Genomic DNA, 25,857 nt, shown 5'->3' on the forward strand with positions numbered 1-25,857 from the left:
CTACATTTACAGAAACCTGCCAATATCTTGGTGATGGGAGAAGGAACAGAGCGTGGCAGAGTGAAGATAGCAGATATGGGTTTTGCTCGCCTCTTCAACTCTCCTCTGAAACCACTTGCTGACCTTGATCCTGTGGTGGTGACTTTTTGGTACCGTGCTCCTGAGTTGCTTTTAGGAGCACGTCATTACACTAAAGCAATAGGTAATTCTTTGCATATATTTGTACTATCAGACTCTTGTATTGCTCATATCTATCACCAATGTTAGGTGCATGCATGGCATCACAGTGGTTGGTGCTGTAGCCAACCAGACCCAGTCAAGTTAAAGCTTTTTCCCTGTCAGACTTATATTATGTCAGTATGTCCATGTACTACTATTATTCATGTGCCAGTCTGATTGCCCACTCACAGCTTTAACTCACTCCTGTTTTCTACCTCATACAGTTTATGAAAAACTGCTTTGAGGTAAATCACATGAGCAGAATATATTGGTGAATGCAAAAAAAAAAAAAAAAAAAGATTACCAAGAATACCGTGTTGTTTTTCTTAAGTTTGTGCCAACAGCTGATTCACCTGCCAATATCAACAAAGTAGTAATGCTAACTTAGGAATTTGTAAATTGTAGTCACAGAGATTCTATCTGGATCAGTGGTGGATCTAGGTTATTGTTAGATTAGTAATTGGTGACTGTTTTTGTAGGGTATATACAATTATTGCTTTATCATGTTTTATTACAGCTCTTAAGGTCATTATTTTATCATATTTCAGATATCTGGGCAATTGGGTGCATCTTTGCTGAGTTGCTAACGTCTGAACCTATCTTCCACTGTAGGCAAGAGGATATTAAAACCAGCAACCCTTACCATCATGATCAGCTGGACAGGTGATTAAATTGTTGCTACACACTGGGGGACTGTGACCAAATGCTCCAATGTATAGTATTGAGGAGAGTAATCAAACAAAAAGGCTTGTGTTTGATGCAAGAGTGAGGGAGGTGGATTAAAGCCAGACAACATATTCAAATGAGTGAGGATATGTTTTGGAGGGAGGTGAAGAGAGTCCTAAAAGGAATATCACCAAAAGAATAAAGTATAAAAGCAGAGGATGATGGTATGTTGGATGAAAAAGATGGGGAGAGGATTTTCAGGATTGCTGAATGTAGAAAATAGGATGCCCTAAACTATTGTTGTAAAAATAGAACAGAAAATGTATTAAGAGAATTAATTGAATTCTTGATCACAAAGGGGATGAAAGGTTGGGAAACTGTAGTTTTGGAGGTTTATGCTGTCAAAGAGTGGCTGTGCTTCTGTTGTTAAGTGCTCAGTAAAATGGCAGAATGTGTGCTTAATGAGCACTATTGAGCCTATTGATGGGGCAAGTACATACATATGTGGTTTCTTTGTATAAGGTTTATGGTATTAAGTATGAATGTGCTAGTTGAGGAGTATGAGTCCTGTAGGTAAGGTTTATATTATAGTGTTGATCATATAGGGTTAGATAGGGAGGGATACAAAGGGAAAGATTTCTTGAGCAATACAAAGATCAGTCATTTGTTGTAATTCTCTTTGCATTACCATGGGCAGAGGCCAACTACTCAAACTGCCAAGAAATAAGTTCACAGACCTAACAAACAAGATTTCAGGAATAAAGCCTACAAGTATTAAAAGCTTATATAGCACAGAAATCACCAGATGCCACCAAAGCTGTCTTCTGTACTATAGGGAGGATAATAAATTCCATTAAACTTGTCAAACTTATCTGTACATTTTCTGCTTATTTTGTCATTGACCACATTGCAAATCTATCATAAAAATGCTCCAGTGAAATTAACTTTTCTGTTTTCTCTCAGGATCTTCAATGTGATGGGCTTTCCTCAAGAGAAGGACTGGGTGGATATAAAGAAGATGCCTGAACATGGAACACTCATGAAAGATTTTAAAAAGAACAAGTGAGATTCTTCAGGGAAATTATGGTTACTTGATAACTTTTTTTTTTTTTCTGATACCCTGGGATCTCTCCACAAAAATTCTCTTAAAGGAAGTAGTGATAATATATTTTTATCTTTTCTGTCATCCCTGCTATATTTCTTTCTCCTGTAAATTAATTTCTTTTTTACCAAATAAGGTTAATGAAGATGAAATGTAGTTCCTTAGCCAAAGAGGTTTTCTGTTCTTGGTATACATTAGTGTATTATTGTAGTGCATTGTGTTTACTTTATCAATGAAATAATGAAAATAAAGAATAGAGAGTTTTAAATAAAAAATAATAATTACCATTCATGGTTGAATGAATGAAGTTCTTATGTTCAACATAAATACCAAGTCTTCATAGCTGTACATTGTACTCTTGATGCATAAAAATATAGTTTAATATGTATTCTAAACTGGTTATGTCTTTTCAGTTATTCAAGCTCTTCTTTGGTAAAATACATGGACCGACATAAGATTAAGCCAGATGGGAAGGCATTCATGTTGGTAAGTGCATTTGAAGGATAGATTGAATAATCACAGGAATATAATGACATCATAACTAAGATTCTCTTCCAGTTACAGAAGCCTTGCCTCCAAATTATTATGCATTTCTGATTTTCATGTTTGTGTTATGATTCAACTACTTTTTTATATAAAATAGGAATATTTTTAAAGAAGTTTTCTGCAGAAATATGTCTTATGTGTCAACAATACTGAAGTCTATCATCCTCTTATTTTGTCCAAACCCATTCCTATCTTTTCTCACCATTAGAAATATTTAAGAACAATTTGACATGATATCTATCTTCTCAGTAATTTATTAGTGTTTATAGCATGACACATACATTTGGGTATGTATATACCTGTCAGATTTTCTACTTAGCAGTTAAAAGTAAAGGAATATTTGAAGTATCAAAAGATGGTCCAGCTGTTTTGGTGTTATAAAAAAAAAAAATCATTACATATTTACAATATAATGTATCTAATATTACAGACATGAGGGCAATGTTATATCAATTACATTCCAGCTTCAGAAATTGCTAACAATGGATCCCACCAAACGCATCACCTCAGAGTTGGCAATGCAGGACCCTTATTTCCTGGAGGACCCTCTCCCCACCCAAGAGTAAGTTTTGCTCATGAGATGTTGAGTAGTTCAGAATTTTCTTTCATACATATGTATAATTTTTATTTGCACTTGTCTATTTGTATCAGGTTGTTTGTGTTCACTTAATTTTAGGAGTTCAAAATAGAGAATATTCTAACAAGTCCTTTACACGTACATGTGCTAAATTTATATCTCACGTGCCTCTGATTCTCTCTCTCTCTCTCTCTCTCTCTCTCTCTCTCTCTCTCTCTCTCTCTCTCTCTCTCTCTCTCTCTCTCTCTCTCTCTCTCTCTCTCTCTCTCTCTCTCTCTCTCTCTCTCTCTTGTTCTTCCAGTTCTTGTGCATCTCTTTATGATTAGCTTTTTAAGATATATTTTAACTGAATAGGGTAGGATATTAGGCTGAGAAGATTTTTATAATTAATATAAAAAAGAGGTAGGACAGAGCCATATGGAATAACATTGCTGATTGGCTTAGAAGTGCCAAACTGTTCTTATTCATAACTCTTATCTTTTTCTTTAATTTTGCTTAACTTCTTTGCAGCGTGTTTGCAGGTGGCCCAATCCCTTATCCTAAGCGAGAATTCCTATCAGATGAGGAGCAGGATGACAAGTCAGATAATAAGGTGAGTGGAACCTTGAAGACTGACCACTACATTACCTTATTCATTCCTAGGAACCTTATTAGAAACAGAGAAAAGGTTTTACAGGCTTTGATATAGTACAACAATTTTTTTTATTTAAGGATAAACTGAGACAGATGAGCTGTTGTATATAATGATGGAACTTGAAAATGGTTAAACATGTGTTTGAACATTCTCATTAATTACCAGCTTACCTAACACTATTATATTGTATTACTTTGTCATGCTATATATTTCTGGTTTCTTTTATTGTTTCTTCTTTAGGTCTAAATAAACGTCATTTTTGGTGTGAAACTTGCCTCAGTGGTACCATTAAATCAATGGTAAAGTTTTGCCCATTATGGCTGTTGTTGTACATTGTGAATATTACAGTTCCATGGGCCTGTACTTGTGTGAATGAAAGAGATGTATGCTGTTAAAATATATACATATGTATATACATACAGGTGCAACACTGATTTACTGGCAGCTGATGACTTAAAAATCTTGAGCTTACAGCATCAGTAGACTTATAAGGTTTGGTTCTGAAAGCTTGGAGTGATCTATTGACTTGTATCATGGAAAGTTTGATGGTCAGCTCCCCATCCTAGGTAGGTCAGGCAAGGTTTTCTCTCTCTCTCTCTCTCTCTCTCTCTCTCTCTCTCTCTCTCTCTCTCTCTCTCTCTCTCTCTCTCTCTCTCTCTCTCTCTCTCTCTCTCTCTCTCTCTCTCTCTCTCCCCTTTTTTTTTATACTTGTAGAAGTTCATGCTGTTCCTTTGTATTTCCTGCTGTACTCATAATCAAATATGAGATTGAAGGCAGCATCCATTTGATCTTTAGCCACTTGGCAATCGCAGAAGAATGGCCAGCTTCTGGCAGGACTTGAATTCAGACGTAAGGTTCACAGTTTTATGCAGTCACTATTGGACATTTCTCTAGTTGACAGTAATAGTGAGTTGACATCTCACTAATTGAGTTTGTTATGCTTTTATGAATTGTGAATAAGCATGTCTGAAGCAAAATACAAATTTTATATATATATATATATATATATATATATATATATATATATATATATATATATATATATATATATATATATATTTTTTTTTTTTTTTTTTTTTTTTTTTTTTATTTATTTATTTATTTTTTTTTATGTAGGAAGGATACTGGCCAAGGGCAACAAAAATCTAATAAAAAAATGCCCACTGAAATGCCAGTCCCATAAAAGCGTCAAAGCAGTGGTCAAAAATTGGTGGATAAGTGTCTTGAAACCTCCCTCTTGAAGGAATTCAAGTAATAGGAAGGTGGAAATACAGAAGCAGGCAGGGAGTTCCAGAGTTTACCAGAGAAAGGGATGAATGATTGAGAATACTGGTTAACTCTTGCGTTAGAGAGGTGGACAGAATAGGGGTGAGAGAAAGAAGAAAGTCTTGTGCAGCGAGGCCGCGGAAGGAGGGGAGGCATGCAGTTAGCAAGATCAGAAGAGCAGTTAGCATGAAAATAGCGGTAGAAGACAGCTAGATATGCAACATTACGGCGGTGAGAGAGGGGCTGAAGACAGTCAGTTAGAGGAGAGGAGTTGATGAGACGAAAAGCTTTTGATTCCACCCTGTCTAGAAGAGCAGTATGAGTGGAACCCCCCCCAGACATGTGAAGCATACTCCATACATGAATGGATAAGGCCCTTGTACAGAGTTAGCAGCTGGGGGGGTGAGAAAAACTGGCGGAGACGTCTCAGAACACCTAACTTGATAGAAGCTGTTTTAGCTAGAGATGAGATGTGAAGTTTCCAGTTCAGATTATAAGTAAAGGACAGACCGAGGATGTTCAGTGTAGAAGAGGGGGACAGTTGAGTGTCATTGAAGAAGAGGGGATAGTTCTCTGGAAGGTTGTGCCGAGTTGATAGATGGAGGAATTGAGTTTTTGAGGCATTGAACAATACCAAGTTTGCTCTGCCCCAATCAGAAATTTTAGAAAGATCAGAACTCAGGCGTTCTGTGGCTTCCCTGCGTGATATGTTTACCTCCTGAAGGGTTGGACGTCTATGAAAAGACGTGGAAAAGTGCAGGGTGGTATCATCAGCATAGGAGTGGATAGGACAAGAAGTTTGGTTTAGAAGATCATTAATGAATAATAAGAAGAGAGTGGGTGACAGGACAGAACCCTGAGGAACACCACTGTTAATAGATTTAGGAGAAGAACAGTGACCGTCTACCACAGCAGCAATAGAACGGTCAGAAAGGAAACTTGAGATGAAGTTAGAGAGAGAGATAGAAACCGTAGGAGGGTAGTTTGGAAATCAAAGCTTTGTGCCAGACTCCATCAAAGGCTTTTGATATGTCCAAGGCAACAGCAAAAGTTTCACCAAAGTCTCTAAAAGAGGATGACCAAGACTTAGTAAGGAAAGCCAGAAGATCACCAGTAGAGCGGCCTTGACGGAACCCATACTGGCGATCAGATAGAAGGTTGTGAAGTGATAGATGTTTAAGAATCTTCCTGTTGAGGATAGATTCAAAAACTTTAGATAAGCAGGAAATTAAAGCAATAGGACGGTAGTTTGAGGGATTAGAGCGGTCACCCTTTTTAGGAACAGGTTGAATGTAGGCAAACTTCCAGCAAGAAGGAAAGGTAGATGTTGACAGACAGAGCTGAAAGAGTTTGACTAGGCAAGGTGCAAGCACAGAGGCACAGTTTCAGAGAACAATAGGAGGGACCCCATCAGGTCCATAAACCTTCCGAGGGTTTAGGCCAGCGAGGGCATGGAAAACATCATTGCGAAGAATTTTAATAGATGGCATGAAGTAGTCAGAGGGTGGAGGAGAGGGAGGAACAAGCCCAGAATCGTCCAAGGTAGAGTTTTTTGCAAAGGTTTGAGCAAAGAGTTCAGCTTTAGAAATAGATGTGATAGCAGTGGTGCCATCTGGTTGAAGTAGAGGAGGGAAAGAAGAAGAAGCAAAGTTATTGGAGATATTTTTGGCTAGATGCCAGAAATCACAAGGGGAGTTAGATCTTGAAAGGTTTTGACATTTTCTGTTAATGAAGGAGTTTTTGGCTAGTTGGAGAACAGACTTGGCATGGTTCCGGGCAGAAATATAAAGTGCATGAGATTCTGGTGATGGAAGGCTGAAGTACCTTTTGTGCGCCACCTCTCTATCATGTATAGCATGAGAACAAGCTGTGTTAAACCAAGGTTTAGAAGGTTTAGGACGAGAAAAAGAGTGAGGAATGTACGCCTCCATGCCAGACACTATCACCTCTGTTATGCGCTCAGCACACAAAGACAGGTCTCTGACACGGAAGCAGTAGTCATTCCAAGGAAAATCAGCAAAATACCTCCTTTAGGTCCCCCAAACTAGCAGACGCAAAATGCCAGAGGCACCTTCGCTTAGGGGGATCCTGAGGAGGGATTGGAGTGATAGGACAAGATAAAGATATGAGATTGTGATCGGAGGAGCCCAACGGAGAAGAAAGGGTGACGGCATAAGCAGAAGGATTAGAGGTCAGGAAAAAGGTCAAGAATGTTGGGCGTATCTCCAAGACGGTCAGGAATACGAGTAGGGTGTTGCACCAATTGCTCTAGGTCATGGAGGATAGCAAAGTTGTAGGCTAGTTCACTAGGATGGTCAGTGAAGGGAGAGGAAAGCCAAAGCTGGTGGTGAACATTGAAGTCTCCAAGAATGGAGATCTCTGCAAAAGGGAAGAGGGTCAGAATGTGCTCCACTTTGGAAGTTAAGTAGTCAAAGAATTTCTTATAGTCAGAGGAGTTAGGAGAGAGGTATACAGCACAGATAAATTTAGTATGAGAATGACTCTGTAGTCGTAGCCAGATGGTGGAAAACTCGGAAGATTCAAGAGCGTGGGCACGAGAGCAGGTTAAGTCATTGTGCACATAAACGCAGCATCCAGCTTTGGATCGAAAATGAGGATAGAGAAAGTAGGAGGGAACAGAAAAGGGGCTACTGTCAGTTGCCTCAGACACCTGAGTTTCAGTGAGGAAAAGAAGATGAGGTTTAGAAGAGGAGAGGTGGTGTTCTACAGATTGAAAATTAGATCTTAGACCGCGAATGTTGCAGAAGTTAATGAAGAAAAAGTTGAGGGGGGTGTCAAGACACTTAGGGTCGTCGACAGAAAGGCAGTCCAACCTGGGGACATTTATGGTCCCCTCCCCAGATGGGGACTCCGAGGCTGGTGTAGGAGTCGCCATGATTTTAAGATTTTTGAGTGAAGGGTGTGTGTGTTATTAGGTGCTTGTAGTTTTGTTGTCTTTAGAGGGCAGGCTGTGACTGCCCCCTTGTGTTGTGAGACACAAAGGGAAACATTCAGTGAGGTCACAGCTGGGTTTAATGATAAGTTCACAGCACCCCCTGAACAGTGCTTTAGACCTCACTGGGAGTAATTATCGTTTCGGCAGGTGTCTACTGCCTCCTCCTCCTATATATATATATATATATATATATATATATATATATATATATATATATATATATATATATATATATATATATATGTGTGTGTGTGTGTGTGTGTGTGTGTGTGTGTGTGTGTGTGTCTTGTAAGAGAATGTGCATTACCGTATTTTACGGCTTATAAGATGCACTTTTTTTTCCAAAAAAAATACCCTGAAAAATACTAGTGCGTCTTCCAAGACAAATGTTGTATTGTGAGGCAACACCCAGGCTCAAGGGATCTTGTACACTTAACTGATACCGACGTGGATTTGTATGATGAGTCATTACGCTATGATGTTAGATTAAGTACTATTTAATTCAACCTTTTATATGATGTAAACTCAGTACTTTGCTGTTACAAGTATTTCCAATATCATAATCCTTCCTGGAGCTGAACCACAAGCTTAGCCTTAAGCATAACCTCTGCCCTTTAGCACGCTCTGTTTATTATGGTACTGGCAGCGGCAGGCGGCAGCATTCCCACTCTTGATCTTGATTCAAATCATATAAAACGTTTGCTTTTACTATGCTCGAAATATATAAAATGTTTGCTCACACTATGTTCAAAGCATAAACAAAACGTTTGCTCACACTCTTTTGCCATTAAATACATCAGTTACCACCTGGCTGTCACACGTATCACAAACTTTTGTCCTGAAATTATCACCCATGGCTACTTCATCGAAACGGTTTAGTTATACTATTGCATACAAGCTACAAGTTGTACAATATGCCAAGACTCCTTGTTTCTTATGTTTTAGTGTTCAGTGGTCGGGTTTATGGTGAATGTGTTCTTGTATGAGAATAACTTTTTTTCTTAGAAATCTCTTTCAAGTATTAGGGTGCGTCTTCCACGGTGCAGTGTCTTATAAGCCGTAAAATACGGTAATTCTCAAACTAATATTCAAAGAGAATAGTGTATCATTGCTGAGAAATTAGCATTTATTTTTTTTTATGCAGATATTTGCTTGATGAAAATACTATAAAGGAGAAAGTTACTGATAAATCAGTCACAGCATGGCTTCACGAAGGGGAAGTCTTGCCTGACAAACTTGTTAAGTTTTTATAGTAAGGTGTACGATGCAGTAGATAATGGTGATAGTTGTGATATCTTATATCTGGACTTTAGTAAAGCATTTGATAAGGTACCCCATCAAAGGCTCCTGAGAAAGGTTAGGGCACACGGGATAGATGGGAAGGTGTTAGGCTGGATAGGGTCATGTCTTGGTAACAGGCGACAGAGAGTGGTAATAAACGGCTGGAAATCCGAGTGGGGTCATGTAATTAGTGGGGTGCCACAGGGATCAGTATTAGGGCCATTGTTATTTCTAATATATATGAATGACTTGGATAGTGGAATTAGTAGTGATGTTAGTAAATTTGCAGATGACACAAAGATAGGTAGATTAATTAGGTCAGAATCGGATGCCATCGCCTTGCAGGCAGACTTAGATAGAATGAATGAATGGACGGATAGATGGCAAATGCAATTTAATATCAATAAATGCAAAGTGCTTATCGTAGGTAGAGGAAACCCACACAATAGGTACACATTAAACAACCAAACTCTGGTAGGTACAGGGTACAAGAAAGATTTAGGAGTTATAGTTAGCTCTGAACTCCATCTTGGGAAACAATGCATAGAAGCCAGAAACAAGGCAAATAGGGTACTAGGATTAATTTTTAGGAGTGTTAAAAGTAGAAGGCCGGAAGTAATATTAAAGTTATACTTGGCGCTGGTCAGACCTCATCTAGACTACGCTGTGCAGTTCTGGTCCCCACATTACAGGAAAGATATAGGTCTATTAGAATCAGTACAGAGGAGAATGACTTAAAGGATACAGGGGATGAGGAGTATTCCTTACGAGGCGAGGTTGAAGGTGTTAAATTTACATTCTCTATAGAGACGTAGGTTAAGAGGGGACCTGATAGAAGTCTTTAAGTGGTATAAGGGTTATAACAAGGGAGATGTAAGCAAAATTCTTAGGATCAGCAACCAGGGTAGAACAAGAAATAACGGGTTCAAGCTTGAAAAATTTAGGTTTAGGAAGGAGATAGGAAAAAATTGGTTCTCAAATAGAGTGGTAGATGAGTGGAACGGACTCAGTAATCATGTAGTTAGTGCTAGGACACTAGAGAGCTTTAAGAGAAGATTAGACAAGTTTATGGATGGGGATAACAGATGGAAATAGGTAGGTGTGTTTCATACTGGGAGGGACTGCCACGTGTAAGCCTGGTCGCTTCTTGCAGCTTCCCTTATTTCTTATGTTCTTATGTTCTTATGTACTGTGCACAAATTCTTACATATACAAGTAAAGAAACCTGAAAGAAAACATAATTGAATGTTGTTTTAAAGTAAAAAATCCTGGTCCCCAAACAGTTACAGCAGTACTGGGAAGACCCAAATAAAGCACTCACTCTTTTCACTGTCTCTTGACAGCAATTTACAACACAAGAAAATGTACAAAATGTTAACTATGTGAGAGAGAATAATATTGCAGTAGTGAAAAAATTCCCTTTGAACCAATGTTACTAAGACAAAAGCTCTGCATGCACACCAACATTTACTGAACTGAATATTTATGGCATCAGAATCAAGTGCAAAACTCAGCATTGATACACTTGTTGTGGTTGGGAATATAAAACTCCCAAAAGTTGTAGTGGAACTTAATGATTGTTATGACTGTGACATCTAAGGTACTGTCCTGTTCTGTTAATAGTTCAATCCCTGGTTGGCTCAGGCCTCTCAAGTGTAAAGATTTATGCCATTTACAGATTAGCTTCTCAGTTTTGCTGTAGATGGCTCATAGGGAGCACCACACTGATGGCAGCTGTAAAGATCTCCATTGAATAATATATATAGGTTGCTCAGGCAGTCTGACTTCAGTGCAGGAAGTCACAGGTTTGAATCCTGGGGCCATATTCTTTATAAAGTTATGTCACGTGTCATAGCTATGGCAGATGTGTATCATAACTTAGAATGTCCATCATAAATCACATGTCATAAGTTATAACGAGCAAAACTGTTTACTGTAACAAGAAAGGTGTGATTTGAGGCATTTCATTACAAGAGTGTAATCTTAATAATTGTTAATTTTCCATTGTTAAACTCAAATGTAACATTTTTTGGCAGTCAAAATAAGTTACTCATTTACATGACACATGTCACACATTTACTAAATTCTGTTGTTTCTATGCTGGGCCACATATTTAATTACACATAGAATTTACACCATTATAGTATACAAGTCTGGCATGTATAGATTGTAAAAGAAAAGTGGGGATGGTAACAGGATAGTGTGTGTGAAGTGAACATCAGTGTTGCAAATGTAGCAGTTTCTCTCTCTCTCTCTCTCTCTCTCTCTCTCTCTCTCTCTCTCTCTCTCTCTCTCTCTCTCTCTCTCTCTCTCTCTCTCTCTCTCTCTCTCTCTCTCTCTCTCTCTCTCTCTCTCTCTCTCTCTCTCTCTCTCTCTCTCTCTCTCACCCTCCATCAGAGACTACAGATAGTCCCCAACTTATGAAGAAGTTCAGCTTCAAGAGACTTTTCATAATTAGATTTTTTGTATGTCCATTATTATACAGCATACAGTACATGTTACACTGTGTATTTTATTCACAATGACTATATATGGACATACCAAAGTAAATAGTATTTTTTTGTTTTTAATATGTTTTGAGTAACCTTCAAATACATAAAATGAAGTTCATGTTAGTAACAAAAAAAGATCTTTAGTAATTTGCTAATGTGACACATCTGGCACTTGTGGACTAGCTTTCTTTGGCAAGGTGAAACAAGTTACTGATTGGAAGTAGAGGAGGCAGTGGGTGATGTTGGAGCATCAGAAACAGGAGATTATGGTGTATCAACAATAGGAGAGGATAGGTTATCACCACTGCTCTTGTGTTTAACACTCAACATTTTTTAATGATTTAATGGTAAAAAAAAAATAGCTTACAATACATGTTATAATGGGCCCCATATGGACACATACAGTATGATACTGCTATTATACAGAACAGCATCTTTCACTCCTGCTATTGCCTCTCAGCAGATATGCAAATTATCCTTACGCACTAATTCTGAACTTAGACAACACTGTTCATATTTAATGTAAGTTTGTAACTTGAATATTCATCAGTAGGGGACTTCCTGTACTAGTTAACTAAATAAGTGCTGCTGTGAGTTGTAAGTGATGGTAAATATCCTGTGCTGTACTGCAGGTAAGTGATAATATATAATATGACTTGAACAAAGTAGTTGCAAGGAGGATCAATGTGCATATGCCCACCACACATATGTTTGTTGTAATGCTCCTTTCAGGTAACGCTGCATTGATTGGGTAAGAAACCAAAAAGTTTGTTAATTCATAAGCTATTTCAGTACTTATTAAGGTAATTATTTATATACCTAAGGGATTATTCATGTACCCTGCCTTTGAGCTATCCTAACATGTTGGGTATTAGGCTTGCAGCTTAACTCTAAAAATAACCTTAACCCATTACCAAACATGAGGAAGAGCAAAGAACTAAGAAAACTGTCTCTGTAGTGAGCCAGGTTTACTAGAGAAGTTGGGTAATTCATTATGCTGCTCTATTGTATGTTCCTTGGGAGCATATTTGAGTATTAATGAGTGAAAAAAAAAACATTAGACTGCTGCATAATTATAAAGACAGGACCATCTATTTGGCTCCTCATAATGGAGATGATGTAGTAGTGGCTTGCAGGGTTTAATCTTTTTAGGAATTTTTCACAAAAACATTCTGAATGTCTCATATCATTAACTTCTATCTGCTAGAGGAGCAGAATAAGAAGGATACAAAAATAATGGTACTCTCTAAGATGGAGAGACCTGATATTGAACACTTTAGTGTTGGGATATTACAGTTTCGTTGTGATTCGTTAGTTGCATGTATCAAGTCAAGATCTGGTTTCAGCAGAGGATGAAGTAGCCAAATTGCTGTACTGTTTGTCTTTTGAAATGAAAGGTTCAGTGCTGTAATTTCTGTTTATTTTTTACTTTAATTAGCTGGAAAATTAGAATGGTAAAAGAGTCACTTTTTGTTTCAAGGCTAAGGAATCAATGATTAGGTAAAGTTTATGTGTAGATATGTTTTTGTGAGTCTGGAGGCTAATTTTTTTAAGAACTGTACCAAATATTTGCAGAAATTCACTGATTGTAGTTATTTGTCCCCCTTGTCACAGTAAATATGGCAGAAGCTGTGTATGAATATACTATCAGTGAGTGTATATGTATGATAAATGGTGACACTCTCTAATACATCTAAACAAATTTCCACGTGGGAAGTTTTTATTGATCAAATTAGATCTTTAAAAACAATGTAAACCTAGTGACAAACACAGAGCAGGCTTGTCACTGAAATATAGAAATCTGTTGGGCTGTGGTTGATAATAATAATAATTTTTTTTTTTTTAAATTGAGATTTCATAAGGTCTTGAAAATATTTCCCTACATCTTTGAAAAATCTCCAAGACAAAGGATATACTGGACACTTAAATGGCTTGGTGTGGTGGCACTTAGATGGGATTTATTTATTGCCATATTTCTCTCAACATGGGAAGTTCACCTGCTTATTTTTGCATTACACCCTCATCCATGAGCTGATAAAGTAAAGGCAAAAGAATAACGACCTTATAAGAGAAAAAAAATTAATGAGTAAAAATGTATAGGAGGTTTATGTGCTGAATATGACATATAGGACAACTAGCTAATCTTTTGTGAAGTTAAGTTTTCTTTCTGATATTATGCTTATTTTATTTAATTGGTTATTTTGAGTGGCTAATTCAATTTTGGCAGTGAGCTTGGAACAAATTGCTCCCAAATACATCCATTTCATCAGATATAATAAATGAGATTAGAATTGGTGGATAAATTCTAGGTCAGCAATATATGCTTGTCTTTAGTAATTTGCATATAAAAAAAAAAAGAAGATGCCTGTCTAAGATAATTAATGGCATTGTTAAATTTTAGCATTTATAAAAGATAAATTTACCACAAAAAGAATGTATGTATGACTTATTTTTTTACTTTTATTTAATTAATTAATTTATTAATTTATTATTATTATTATTATTATTATTATTGTTATTATTATTATTTTTTTTTTTATATTATCTTATTTATTTATTTATTTATTTATTTATTTATTTATATTTATTTATTTATTTATTTATTTATTTATTTTATTTTTTGTGTGTGTATTTATTTACCTAGTTGTGGTTTATGGGAGATGAGTAATCTCATAGTATTCCGTCACTATATCTATCTTGTTTGGTCTTAAAAGCATTGACAGTTTTGGCATTTACAATGTTTTCAGTGAGTTCATTCCATTTCTTCACACTTCTGTGAGGAAAGCTATACTTCTTAAGATCTCTTCTACAATTAACTTTCTTCAATTTCTTAGTGTGTCCCCTTGTACTCTGTGTGTCTAAATTTATAAAACCTTCTTTATCCACATTTTCCATACCATTTATCATTCTATAGATGTTTATTAAATCTCTTCTCTCTCTCCTATTTACAAGGGTAGGAATTTTCACCATTCTTAATCTCTTTTCATAGGTCAATTTACTCAACTCCGGAACCATCTTAATGACTGCTCTTTGTGCTCTCTCTAATTTTATAATATTCCTCTTTGTATGAGGAGACCACACCACTGCCGCATATTCCAATCTTGGTCTTATCATGGAAATCAACAACTTTTTATAATTTCTTTATCCAAATATGAGAATGCCATTCTAACTCTTTTTAACAAATTCATTGTCTCTCCAGTAATTTTATCAATGTGTCTGTCCGGAGTCAAATTTTCAGTGACTGTTACTCCCAAATCCACTTCCTCTTTTGACTTCTTTAACTTCACACCTTCCATCTCATAATGATATTGTATTCTTTTCTTATTCTCACCAAACTCCATCACTTTACATTTACTTAAATTGAATTCCATTTGCCAAGATTTACTCCATCTATTTATCTTATTTAAATCATCTTGCAATACCATACAGTCATTTACATTTTCTACCCTTCTCATCAGCTTAGCATCATCTGTAAATAAGTTCATATAACTATCTATTTCTTCATTTATGTTGTTCACATATATTACAAACATTATCGGTCCCAACACTGACCCCTGTGGGACACCACTAGCTACTTTCAGCCAAGATGAATTTTGGTCTTGTATTGCAGTTATCATCTCTCTGTCATTCAGATAATCTTCCATCCACTCCAGCAGTCTTCCTCCAATTTTTCCATAATTTTTTATCTTCCATAATCTTCAGTGTGGTACTTGGTTAAGTGCCTTCTTCAAGTCTAAGTAGACACCATCCACCCATCTGTCTCTCTCCTGCACAACATCGACTACCCTTGAATAAAAGGACAATAAGTTCATGGAGCATGATCTTCGCCTCCTAAATCCAAATTGACAATTTACTAAAACTTTATCTCTTTCCAAGTGTTCCATCCATTTTTCCTTTATTGTTCTTTCACATAATTTTCCTACAACACTAATCAAGGACACTGGTCTATAATTTAGTGGATTTTCCTTATTTCCTCCTTTGTATATTGGTGTAATATTTGCTCTCTTCTAATCTTTTGGTACTCTTCCCTGTGATAGTGATGTCACCACTAGACTGAATTTTATCAGCCAGTTATTCTCTACATTCCTTCAATATCCATCTGGACTGGTTGCTTTATTTACCTCAAGTTCTTCCATCATCATAAGTATTTCTTCATAACTGACTGGGACTGTACTTACTAAATTCCTCACCAACTTATCCCTTCCAGCATCAAACTCCCCTTCCACAGTAAATACCAATCTGAAACTATTTACAACCTCCACCAAGTCCTGTGCATCATCATAGATTTTTCCTTCAACTTTCAAGCTTGATACACCTTCCATCTTCTTCATCTTCCCATTAATGTTTCTAAAGAATAGTTTGGGTTCATTTATATACTTATCTATTATATCTCTTTCATAGTTTCTTCTCTCCATTCTTATTATCTCGATGTACTTATTTCTAGCATCAGTATATTCCTCCTATCTGCTCTCAGTTTTCCTCTTCTTCCATCTATTCCAAGCATTTGATTTATGATTTCTAGCCTCTTTGCATTTTGTACTGAACCATTCTTTACCCATTCTATATCTCACTACTCCTTTAGGTACAAATTTTTCCACAGCAGAATTGTATATCCTTATAAATTCATACCATTTTTCACAAACATCTCCTGCATCTTCAGAGTCTTTCCAGTCCACAGCAACAAAGTACTTTCTTAATTTTTCAAAGTCAGCTTTACTATATTTAAATCTTCTTACCTTATAATTTTCATCAATGATTATATCTTAATTTTTCAAATTAAATTCCATCAACACATGGTCACTTTTACCTAGAGGGCTATCATAATGTATATTTTCAATAATTTCCATGTCCTTGGTAAACACTAAATCAAGTCTTGATGGTTTATCTCTTCCACCAAATCTGGTATCACTATCAACCCATTGAGTCATCACGTTTTCCACTGCCCAGTTCAATAGTCTATTACTCTATGAGCTATCACTTCCAGTAGTTGTCAATGTCTTCCATTTGATCTCCTTACAGTTAAAATCACCAACAATAACTATATCATTACTTTCCATCACTATCTTTTCAAGACCTCTTAGCACATCTGCCAATATCTCTTCATGCTCTTCTTTTTGCCAAGCATTGTTCATAGGTGGCACATACGCTCCTACATAATTCATTATCCTTCCATTTCCACTTCTGATCATCATTTCTAGAATTTCAGAATGGTCTTAATTTTTTATTACCTTCTCCACTTTAACACATTTTTTAGTCAGAATTGTCACTCCACCTCCCCCCTTGTCACTTCTATTTTTCATCCATAAATCATATTTATCATCACCAATGTCAGGAGTTCCCCATTCATTTTTGCATTTTGTTTCACATAATACAACAACATTTGGTGTGGTTCTGTTTAACAACTCATTTAATTCCATTTTAGTTGACGTTAATCCATTTACATTAGTATAACATAATTTACTTACTGTTTGATGTACCATTTCTTTATTCTCATATCCCTCACTCTCCAGAAAACTTCTTCTCTTCCACCTGTTTCTTGTTCGTTTTTTTGTTTAGCTTCATTTACCAGCTCCTTTTGCTTTGATCTTTCAGTCTCATCCATATCCCTGTTTATCCATACATTCTTATATTCTTCATCTCCAGACAACCTCCAATACCCATCATTTATTTCTTCTGCTTGTACCTATGTTGTAAACCTTATTCCTATGGGTCTCATTTTTTCTTCTTCATATTTCTCAGTTCTTTGGAACTCTTCCACTTGCTTTACTACCTGGCTGTCTTCACTTGTCATTTTCTTCAGTAACTTATTCAACATTTCCTTTTCCTCCCTTTGAATTCTGCTTAATATTTTCTCTTCCTTTAAATCAAATACAATTACTTCTTTATATTTTTCTACAGTGGCTCTCACTAACCTTTTCTCTTCTTTAATAACATTTACCACTTTTTGTCTCAGGTTTTGTTTCTCATTTTCGTGTTCTATTATTTTCTTTAGTGATTATTCTTCAAATTTACGTTCATTTAACCACTTATTTTGCCTCATTTCCATGTCCTTTACATTTGCCTTCATTTCCTCATTTCCTTTCTGAACAGTTTCTACTTTTTCCTTTATTTGTTTCTTTAAACAGTCATTTTCAACCTTTAATTTCTCATTTTTATCTTCCATCTCCATCAACTTTGCTGTAATAATCACCAAATCTCACCTGTCTCCTTCTGGTGTGCCTCCAATGTCTTTATTCTCACCACTAACTTGTCCATCATTTCTTCCATATATAAGATTTTTCTACACTGCAATTTAGTTCTTTCCTTACCAGTAAAACCTTTAAAGGACCCCTGTTCTTTTTGGGATGCTGCCCTCCACCATTTTGTCCAAAGTGTAAACAAACCAACCAAAGTCTCCTAAAGATAACTATACTTATGTACTGTTTCTCCCCTCCTTATTTGCCACCTAGGTATTCCTGGGTCTTCATATCATAACTCGTTCCACTGTGAGCAATTTGTGTTATTCTTTCCTTCTATATGTAGAGCACTAGGAAACACGTCCTGTCAACTCTGCTGCTGCTGTGTGTGTGTGTGTTTTATGTAGGAGGGACACTGGCCAACGGCAACAAATATTCAGTTAAAAAAAAAAAAGCCCACTGAGATGCCAGTCCCAGAAAAGGGTTCAAAGTGGTAATCAAAAATTGAAGGATAAGTGTCTTGAGACCTCCCTCTTGAAGGAATTCAAGTCATAGGAAGGTGGAAACACAGAGGCAGGCAGAGAGTTCCAGAGTTTACCAGAGAAAGGGATGAATGATTGAGAATACTGGTTAACTCTTGCATTAGAGAGGTGGACAGAATGGTATCCGGTAAATTGCTTGAAATCAATTGCTCGACAGTAAATTGCTCGAAATCAATTGCTCGAAAAATAATTTCTCGAACTGTCAATTGCTCGAAAACAGAATAAAAAAAAAAGATAAAATAATACTTTATTGTTGTTAATTGAACAGTTAAAAACACGAATGGATACATTTAAAAATTTTTAAAAATAAAAAAATAAAAATTAAAAAAATTATTGCAAATATTTACTCTATTAGTATGAAATATTGTATGCTATACTTCTTAGATATTCTTGTACATTGTCTGTTGTGTCATAGTTTGATACAATATTCTTTAATCGCATTGTGGTGTCACAGTACTCTTTTCTGCCCTCAGCTGCACTCACTCCTCCCACATATTGTTCTATTCGCAATTCTTGTAAACTTTGTTCTCTCTTTTTGTCCATCAATAAATTTCCAAATAGACGGATGATGAGCACCTATTTGATGTTCAAAACTGTTGTGCCATCCTTCAGTTGCATTGTTTGTTTTGACAGTCCTTCTACAACATTATCAAAACAGTTCCACATTTCATGTTTAAATAAAGGGGCACGTCTACGGCTGCGTCTACATGGCTGCCCAATCCATGTGTCTTCAAAATAATCCACAACTCCTTGAAGCTCATCCGGAAAAAATTCATTTTCAACTAGAAATTCAAATGTTTCCACAACTTTGGGTACAGGTATAAATGCCAACACAGATAAACGACAAACTTTAAGAGCAAATTCAGCATTGGTGTCGTACATTTTCTTAAGGCCACTTGCTTGAATTTTTCGATAAAGGCTTTGACAAAAATGAAAAAAACCGCCACTACACTTAAAGATTGGAAATTCTTGTTCTATTGTTTTAACCATGGCAAGTTCAAAATCAATCATTATTGTTAATGGGTGTAATGTAGGGATTCTTTCTTTAAGAGCCTTCAGGAACCTCCTATAGGTTTCTTCAGTTTTGTTAGGTAACAGTGCATATACAAAATTATTTCAAGCAATCTGCCTTTCGAGCAATTGACAGTTTGAGAAATTATTTTTCGAGCAGTTGATTTCGAGCAATTTACTGTCGAGCAATTGATTTCGAGCAATTTACCTAGATTTGGACAGAATAGGGGATGAGAGAAAGAAGAAAGTCTTGTGCAGTGAGGCTGTAGGAGGAGGGGAGGCATGCAGTTAGCAAGATCAGAAGAGCAGTTAGCATGAAAATAGCGGTAGAAGATAGCTACAGATGTAACATTGCGGTGATGAGAGAGAGGCTGAGGACAGTCAGTTAGAGGAGAGGAGTTGATGAGATGAAAAGCTTTTGATTCCACTCTGTCTAGAAGAGCAGTATGAGTGGAACCCCCCCAGATGTGTGAAGCGTACTCCATAAATGGACAGATAAGGCCCTTGTACAAAGTTAGCTGCTCGGTGGGGATGAGAAAAACTGGCAGAGATGTCTCAGAATGCCTAACTTCATAGAAGCTGTTTTAACTAGAGATAATATGTGAAGTTTCCAGTTTAAATTATAAGTAAAGGACAGACTGAGATGTTCATTGTAGAAGAGGGGGGACAGTTGAGTGTCATTGAAGAAGAGGGGATAGTTGTCTGGAAGGTTGTGTCGAGTTGATAGATGGAGGAATTGAGCTTTTGAGGCACTGAACAATACCAAGTTTGCTCCATCCCAATTAGAAATTTTAGAAAGATCAGAAGTCAAGCGTTCTGTGGCTTCCCTGTGTGAAATGTTCACTTCCTGAAGGGTTGGACGTCTGTGAAAAGACGTGGAAAAGTGCAGGGTGGTATCATCAACATAGGAGTGGATAGGACAAGAAGATTGTTTTAGAAGGTCATTGATGAATAATAAGAAGAGAGTGGGTGACAGGACAGAACCTTGAGGAACACTGTTAATAGAATTAGGAGAAGAACAGTGACCGTCTACCACAGCAGTAATAGAACGATCAGAAAGGAAACTTGAGATGAAGTTACAGAGAGAAGGATAGAACCCATAGGAGGGTAGTTTGGAAATCAAAGCTTTGTGCCAGACTCTACCAAAAGCTTTTGATATGTCCAAGGCAACAGCAAAAGTTTCACCAAAATCTCTGAAAGAGGATGACCAAGACTCAGTAAGGAAAGCCAGAAGATCACCAGTAGAGTGGCCTTGATAGAACCCATAATGGCGATCAGATAGAAGGTTGTAAAGTGATAGATGCTTAAGAATCTTCCTGTTGAGGATAGATTAAAAAACTTGAGATAGGCAGGAAATTAAAGCAATAGGATGGTAGTTTGAGGGATTAGAACAGTTATCCTTTTTAGGAACAGGCTGAATGTAGGTAAGCTTCCAGCAAGAAGGAAAGGTAGATGTTGACAGACAGAATTGAAAAAGTTTGACTAGGCAAGGTGCAAGCACAGAGGCACAGTTTCAGAGAACATTAGGAGGAACCCCATCAGGTCCATAAACCTTCTGAGAGTTAAGGCCAGCAAGGGCATGGAAAACATCATTGCAAAGAATTTTAACAGGTAGCATGAAGTAGTCAGAGGGTGGAGGAGAGGGAAGAACAGGCCCTGAATCATCCAAGATAGAGTTTTTAGCAAAAGTTTGAGTGAAAAATTCAGCTTTAGAGATAAATGTGATAGCAGTGGTGCCATCTGATTGAAATAATGGAGGGAAAGAAGAAGCAAAGTTGTTGGAGATATTTTTGGCTAGATGCCAGAAGTCACGAGGGGAGTTAGATCTTGAAAGATTTTGACACTTTCTATTAATGAATAAGTTTTTGGTTAGTTGGAGAACAGACTTGGCATGGTTCCAGGCAGAAATATAAAGTGCATGAGATTGTAGTGATGGAAGGCTTAAGTACCTTTTGTGGGCCATATCTCTATTATGTATAGCATGAGAACAGGCTGTATTAAACCAAGGTTTGAAAGGTTTAGGTCGAGAAAAAGAGTGAGGTATGTACGCCTCCATGCCAGACACTATCACCTCTGTTATGCACTCGGCACACAAAGATGGGTCTCTGGCACAGAAGCTGTAATGACTTCAAGGAAAATCAGCAAAATACCTCCTCAGGTCCCCCCAACTAGCAGAAGCAAAACGCCAGAGGCACTTCCGCTTAGGGGGATCCTGAGGAGGGATTGGAACGATAGGACAAGATACAGATATTAGATTGTGATCAGAGGAGCCCAACGGAAAAGAGAGGGTGACAGCGTAAGCAGAAGAATTAGAGGTTAAGAAAAGGTTAAGAATGTTGGGTGTATCTCCAAGACAGTGAGGAATATGAGTAGGGTGTTGGATCAATTGCTCTAGGTTGTGGAGTATAGCAAAGTTGAAGGCTAGTTCACCAGGATGGTCAGTGAAGGGAGAGGAAAGGCAAAGCTGGTGGTGAACATTGAAGTTTCCAAGAATGGAGATCTCCATAAAAGGGAAGAGAGTCAGAACGTGCTCCAGTTTGGAAGTTAAGTAGTCAAAGAATTTCTTATAGTCAGAGGAGTTAGATGAGAGGTATACAACACAGATAAATTTAGTTTGAGAATGACTCTGTAGTCGTAGCTAGATGGTGGGAAATTCGGAAGATTCAAGAGCATGGACACAAGAGCAGCTTAAGTCGTTGCGCACATAAACACAACATCCAGCTTTGGATTGAAAATGAGGATAGAAAAAGTAGGAGGGAAAAGAAAAGGGGTTACTGTCAGTTGCTTCAGACACCTGTGTTTCAGTGAGGAAAAGAAAATGAAGTTTAGAAGAGGAGAGGTGGTGTTCTACAGATTGAAAATTAGATCTAAGAATGCGAATGTTGCAGAAGTTAATGAAGAAAAAGTTGAGAGGGGGTGTCACGACACTTAGGGTCAATACCAGGAGAGCAGTCCGACCTGGGGGACACTTATGGTCCCCTCCCTAGATGGGAACTCTGAGGCTGGTGTAGGAGCTACCATGATAATTTTGAGTGCAGGGTGTGTGTGTAATTAGGTGCTTGTAATTTTGTGTGAAGGAAGAGAGTTGTCTTTAGAGGGCAGGCTGTGACTGCCCCCTTGTGTTGTAAGACACAAAGAGAAATGTTAAGTGAGGTCACAGCTGGGTTTAATGATAAGTTCACAGCACCCCCTAATCTAGTGCTTTAGACCTCACTGGGAGTAACTGTTGTTTTGGCAGGTGCCATCTTCCTTTTGGTGTATTCTCATGTGTAAGTGGTATTTCCCACTTCTCTCAGCAGCAGTTTCTCATTATCTACTTCTTCCATTCTATTCCACAATTTATAGCTTAGTATTAAATTTCCCCTTTCCCTTTGTTCCAATGTTGGCAGATTCACTTACTTTAACCTTTCTTTGTATGTTAATTCTATTCTTCCATTTGTGGAACCATCTTCATTGCCATCCTTTGTATCCTTTCTAGGTCTTTCACATGTTTCTTCTTGTGGGGGTGACCACACTTTCAGCATATTCTACCCTTGGTCAAATCATAGTGGTAATTATCTTCCTCATTATATCTTTATCCATGTAGTGGAATGTTGTTCCAGTATTTCTCACCATTCTATATATATCTCTGAATATCCTTTCTAAATGCTTCTCTGATCTTGTATTATCACTCCCAGATCTTTCTGTTCTTGTACCTTTATTATTTCTTCATTTCCCATTTGTGAGCATGTACATGTGTGTGTGTGTGTGTGTGTGTGTGTATGTGTGTGTGTGTGTGTGTGTGTGTGTGTGTGTGTGTGTGCACACATGTGCGTGTGTGTGTGTGTGTGTGTGTGTGTGTGTGTGTGTGTGTGTGTGTGCGTGCGTGCGTGCTCACAAGTGCTCACAAAACTATGTATGTTGGAAATGGGCAATTGCATGAAAATTATTTTCATCTTTTCATTGTCATGAATTAATTGCCTCTCTGGTTCAAGAAAAAAATTGTTTTGTGAAAAATATTACTTATTATTTATGATCAATTTGCAAAAGTTTATCATGTTTTACTGCAGATTTGGATCTTATGACATTAGCATTTCATGTACTTAAAAGATACAACAACCTTATAAATGGTGTAAGATTACTTCCTCATATGGATGCATTATAATATCCCTTTGTTTTAATTATATTTTTATTTATTCAATCTTATTTATTTATTTATTCATTTATTTATTTATTATTTTTATCTATTTATTTATTTATTTATTTATTTTTAAGTCAATTAATTTATTTTGATTTATTTGTTTTTTTTTTACCACTTGGCAACAAATTAGGTACACTTGTACGCTCAGTTTTACATCACTCATGAATGACAAAAATATGCATGAAAACTCACACCAAGCAGTGCCAATTCATCTAGTAACTGATAGGCTTTCTTTTCCTCATGAAGCTGATGCATTACATTACATGTCAAGTCACTGAGTACTGTTTTACTGATGAGGTTTTATTGATGATTATTGGGACCTATATTGGACCATTTTTCTGGATAGCAGCTCCTAGGTTTCATGTGAATAAATTATCTACATTCTGTAGATATCCTTCTTATGATTGATGAGAAGTTCTTGATTAGGTGAATTTCCTGATAAATCTTCTGTGGACCTGTTATGACTCTTCTGAAGTCATCTAATCTTCGACTTCACCATGTAACTGGGAGCTCAACTCCTACATGAACATAACTGTTTGGCACCTTGAAGTGACTTGAGAAGAATGTTAGACAGCAGTTGAAAGTACTTGACTTGATTTACTTATCATTTTTATTGGTAGCTTCACCATCCTTTCTACTCCATAGTACCCAAAATAGCTACACAAGTAAATTTACACTAAATGTCATCATTCCTCGGGTGCTGATTGACAGTTATTCTGTTGGCAATAAAAGAAAACTTGGTTACATCACTCCAGGACATATTTCCCCACAGTGATATTTTAAATTCATTATTCTTAACTAAAAATCAATGCTATGGTCTTTCTTTTTGAGAGTGGTGAAAGATGTATTGCAAGGGCAGTGGCTTTGGCACATGAAATTATCATTGAGACAAATAGGTGGATAGTTGTTATTGACCTGATGTTATTAAGTATCACTAGTAAGGGGCACATTGTTGGACAACATGCAGAAGACTGACCAAAATGTTGAAGTATAAAAGTTAAGTCATTGTTTAGTGAATATAATGGAAGAATTCCTAAAAGGAATAGCCAATTTCATTTAGAAATGTTACTACTCTGCCACTGAAAATATTAGTCATATGCAAGTGGAGAGAGAAAAGTGAGAGCTTTAGAGAATATATAAGTGAAAGCATAGATGACAGTAGACCAGGATATGACATGGATGAGGGAAGCCAAGCAGCACCTGCAGTAATGGCCATGTCAGTTATGCATGGCTGCTAGCTGTTATGTTCAATTGGTGTTCAATATTAAATACATGAAATCTTATATGGAATGAAATTTTCCTTTGTATGAAATACTCAGCATATTTTGCAGTGTTCATATGAGTTTGTAAAACCTATAAAAAATTATATAAATGAACACACATGGAAGAAGTCCTGTCCCTCCAGATAAACAGGCAATAGGTAGCAACACATTGGAGCCTGTCTATGTAAGAGATTGTTGGGCTCTCAAAAGTTTTTTTTCTTTTATTCTTATTTTTTTCTTTTTTTTTCTTTTAAGTACAGTGGAACCTTGGTTACTGAATGCCTCCCTTTTTGAACAAATTGGTTTTCGAACAAAATTGAACTTATTATTGCTTCAGTTGTGGTAGCATAATTTGTTTTTTTGGACAAAGTTACTTGATTTCAAATATTAAAATTCATAGCAGAAACTGCCGTTTATTACTAATTTATAGTTTCTATAAATACTTACTTTGTTTTTATATATTTGGTGGAGGGGAGACAGAATGTAAGTCAGTAATTCAATTTTTGAAATAAGGTAAATGTTATCCCGTTGAAAAGCCTCAGTGTAAACAGTTTTTGGTGCTCAGGAGTAATCCTGAGCCACCTGTGGCTCTCTCGATGACCCTCAATGCCATCACTACTGCACAACTACATTTTTCCAGTAGCTTTTCCCAGCAGCTAGATGTCTAAGTGTTATGATCACCTTCATTTTGGTGGTAAGTGAATTGCTTCTCTCTGTGTCACTGTAAGGCTTCCCTTACTAGATTGGTGACAAAGAGAATACCTGCATGGTCTAAACAGTATCTTCTGATGAGTTCTGTGTCACAAAGTTCATTCAATACATCCTTTCTGGATAAATAATTTGTGAGCTGGAGATCCTGTGAAGCAGCTATATTGGGTGTGGGAGCGTCTGTCATAAGCTGCTAAGACAGGGTAAGCTAGTGTCTGGGAATGGATTAATGCATTTTA

The 25,857-nt window shown here is 36.9% G+C and overlaps 1 protein-coding gene across 3 annotated transcripts in view; it reads left to right on the forward strand.

Moving 5' to 3' along the window:
• The window catches only part of LOC135100908 (cyclin-dependent kinase 8-like), a 45,845-nt gene that overhangs the window by 6,671 nt on the left and 13,317 nt on the right, over positions 1-25,857 (forward strand). For all 3 annotated transcript variants that reach the window (XM_064004493.1, XM_064004475.1, XM_064004486.1), the window contains exons 5-10: positions 13-202; positions 768-882; positions 1,849-1,947; positions 2,401-2,473; positions 2,998-3,095; positions 3,621-3,702. In XM_064004493.1, the coding sequence (XP_063860563.1) occupies positions 13-202; positions 768-882; positions 1,849-1,947; positions 2,401-2,473; positions 2,998-3,095; positions 3,621-3,702 (657 nt within the window). The remainder of the gene's footprint in view (positions 1-12; positions 203-767; positions 883-1,848; positions 1,948-2,400; positions 2,474-2,997; positions 3,096-3,620; positions 3,703-25,857) is intronic.

This window comes from Scylla paramamosain, chromosome 1, assembly GCF_035594125.1.
Source record: "Scylla paramamosain isolate STU-SP2022 chromosome 1, ASM3559412v1, whole genome shotgun sequence".
NCBI classification, from domain to species: Eukaryota; Metazoa; Arthropoda; class Malacostraca; order Decapoda; family Portunidae; genus Scylla; species Scylla paramamosain.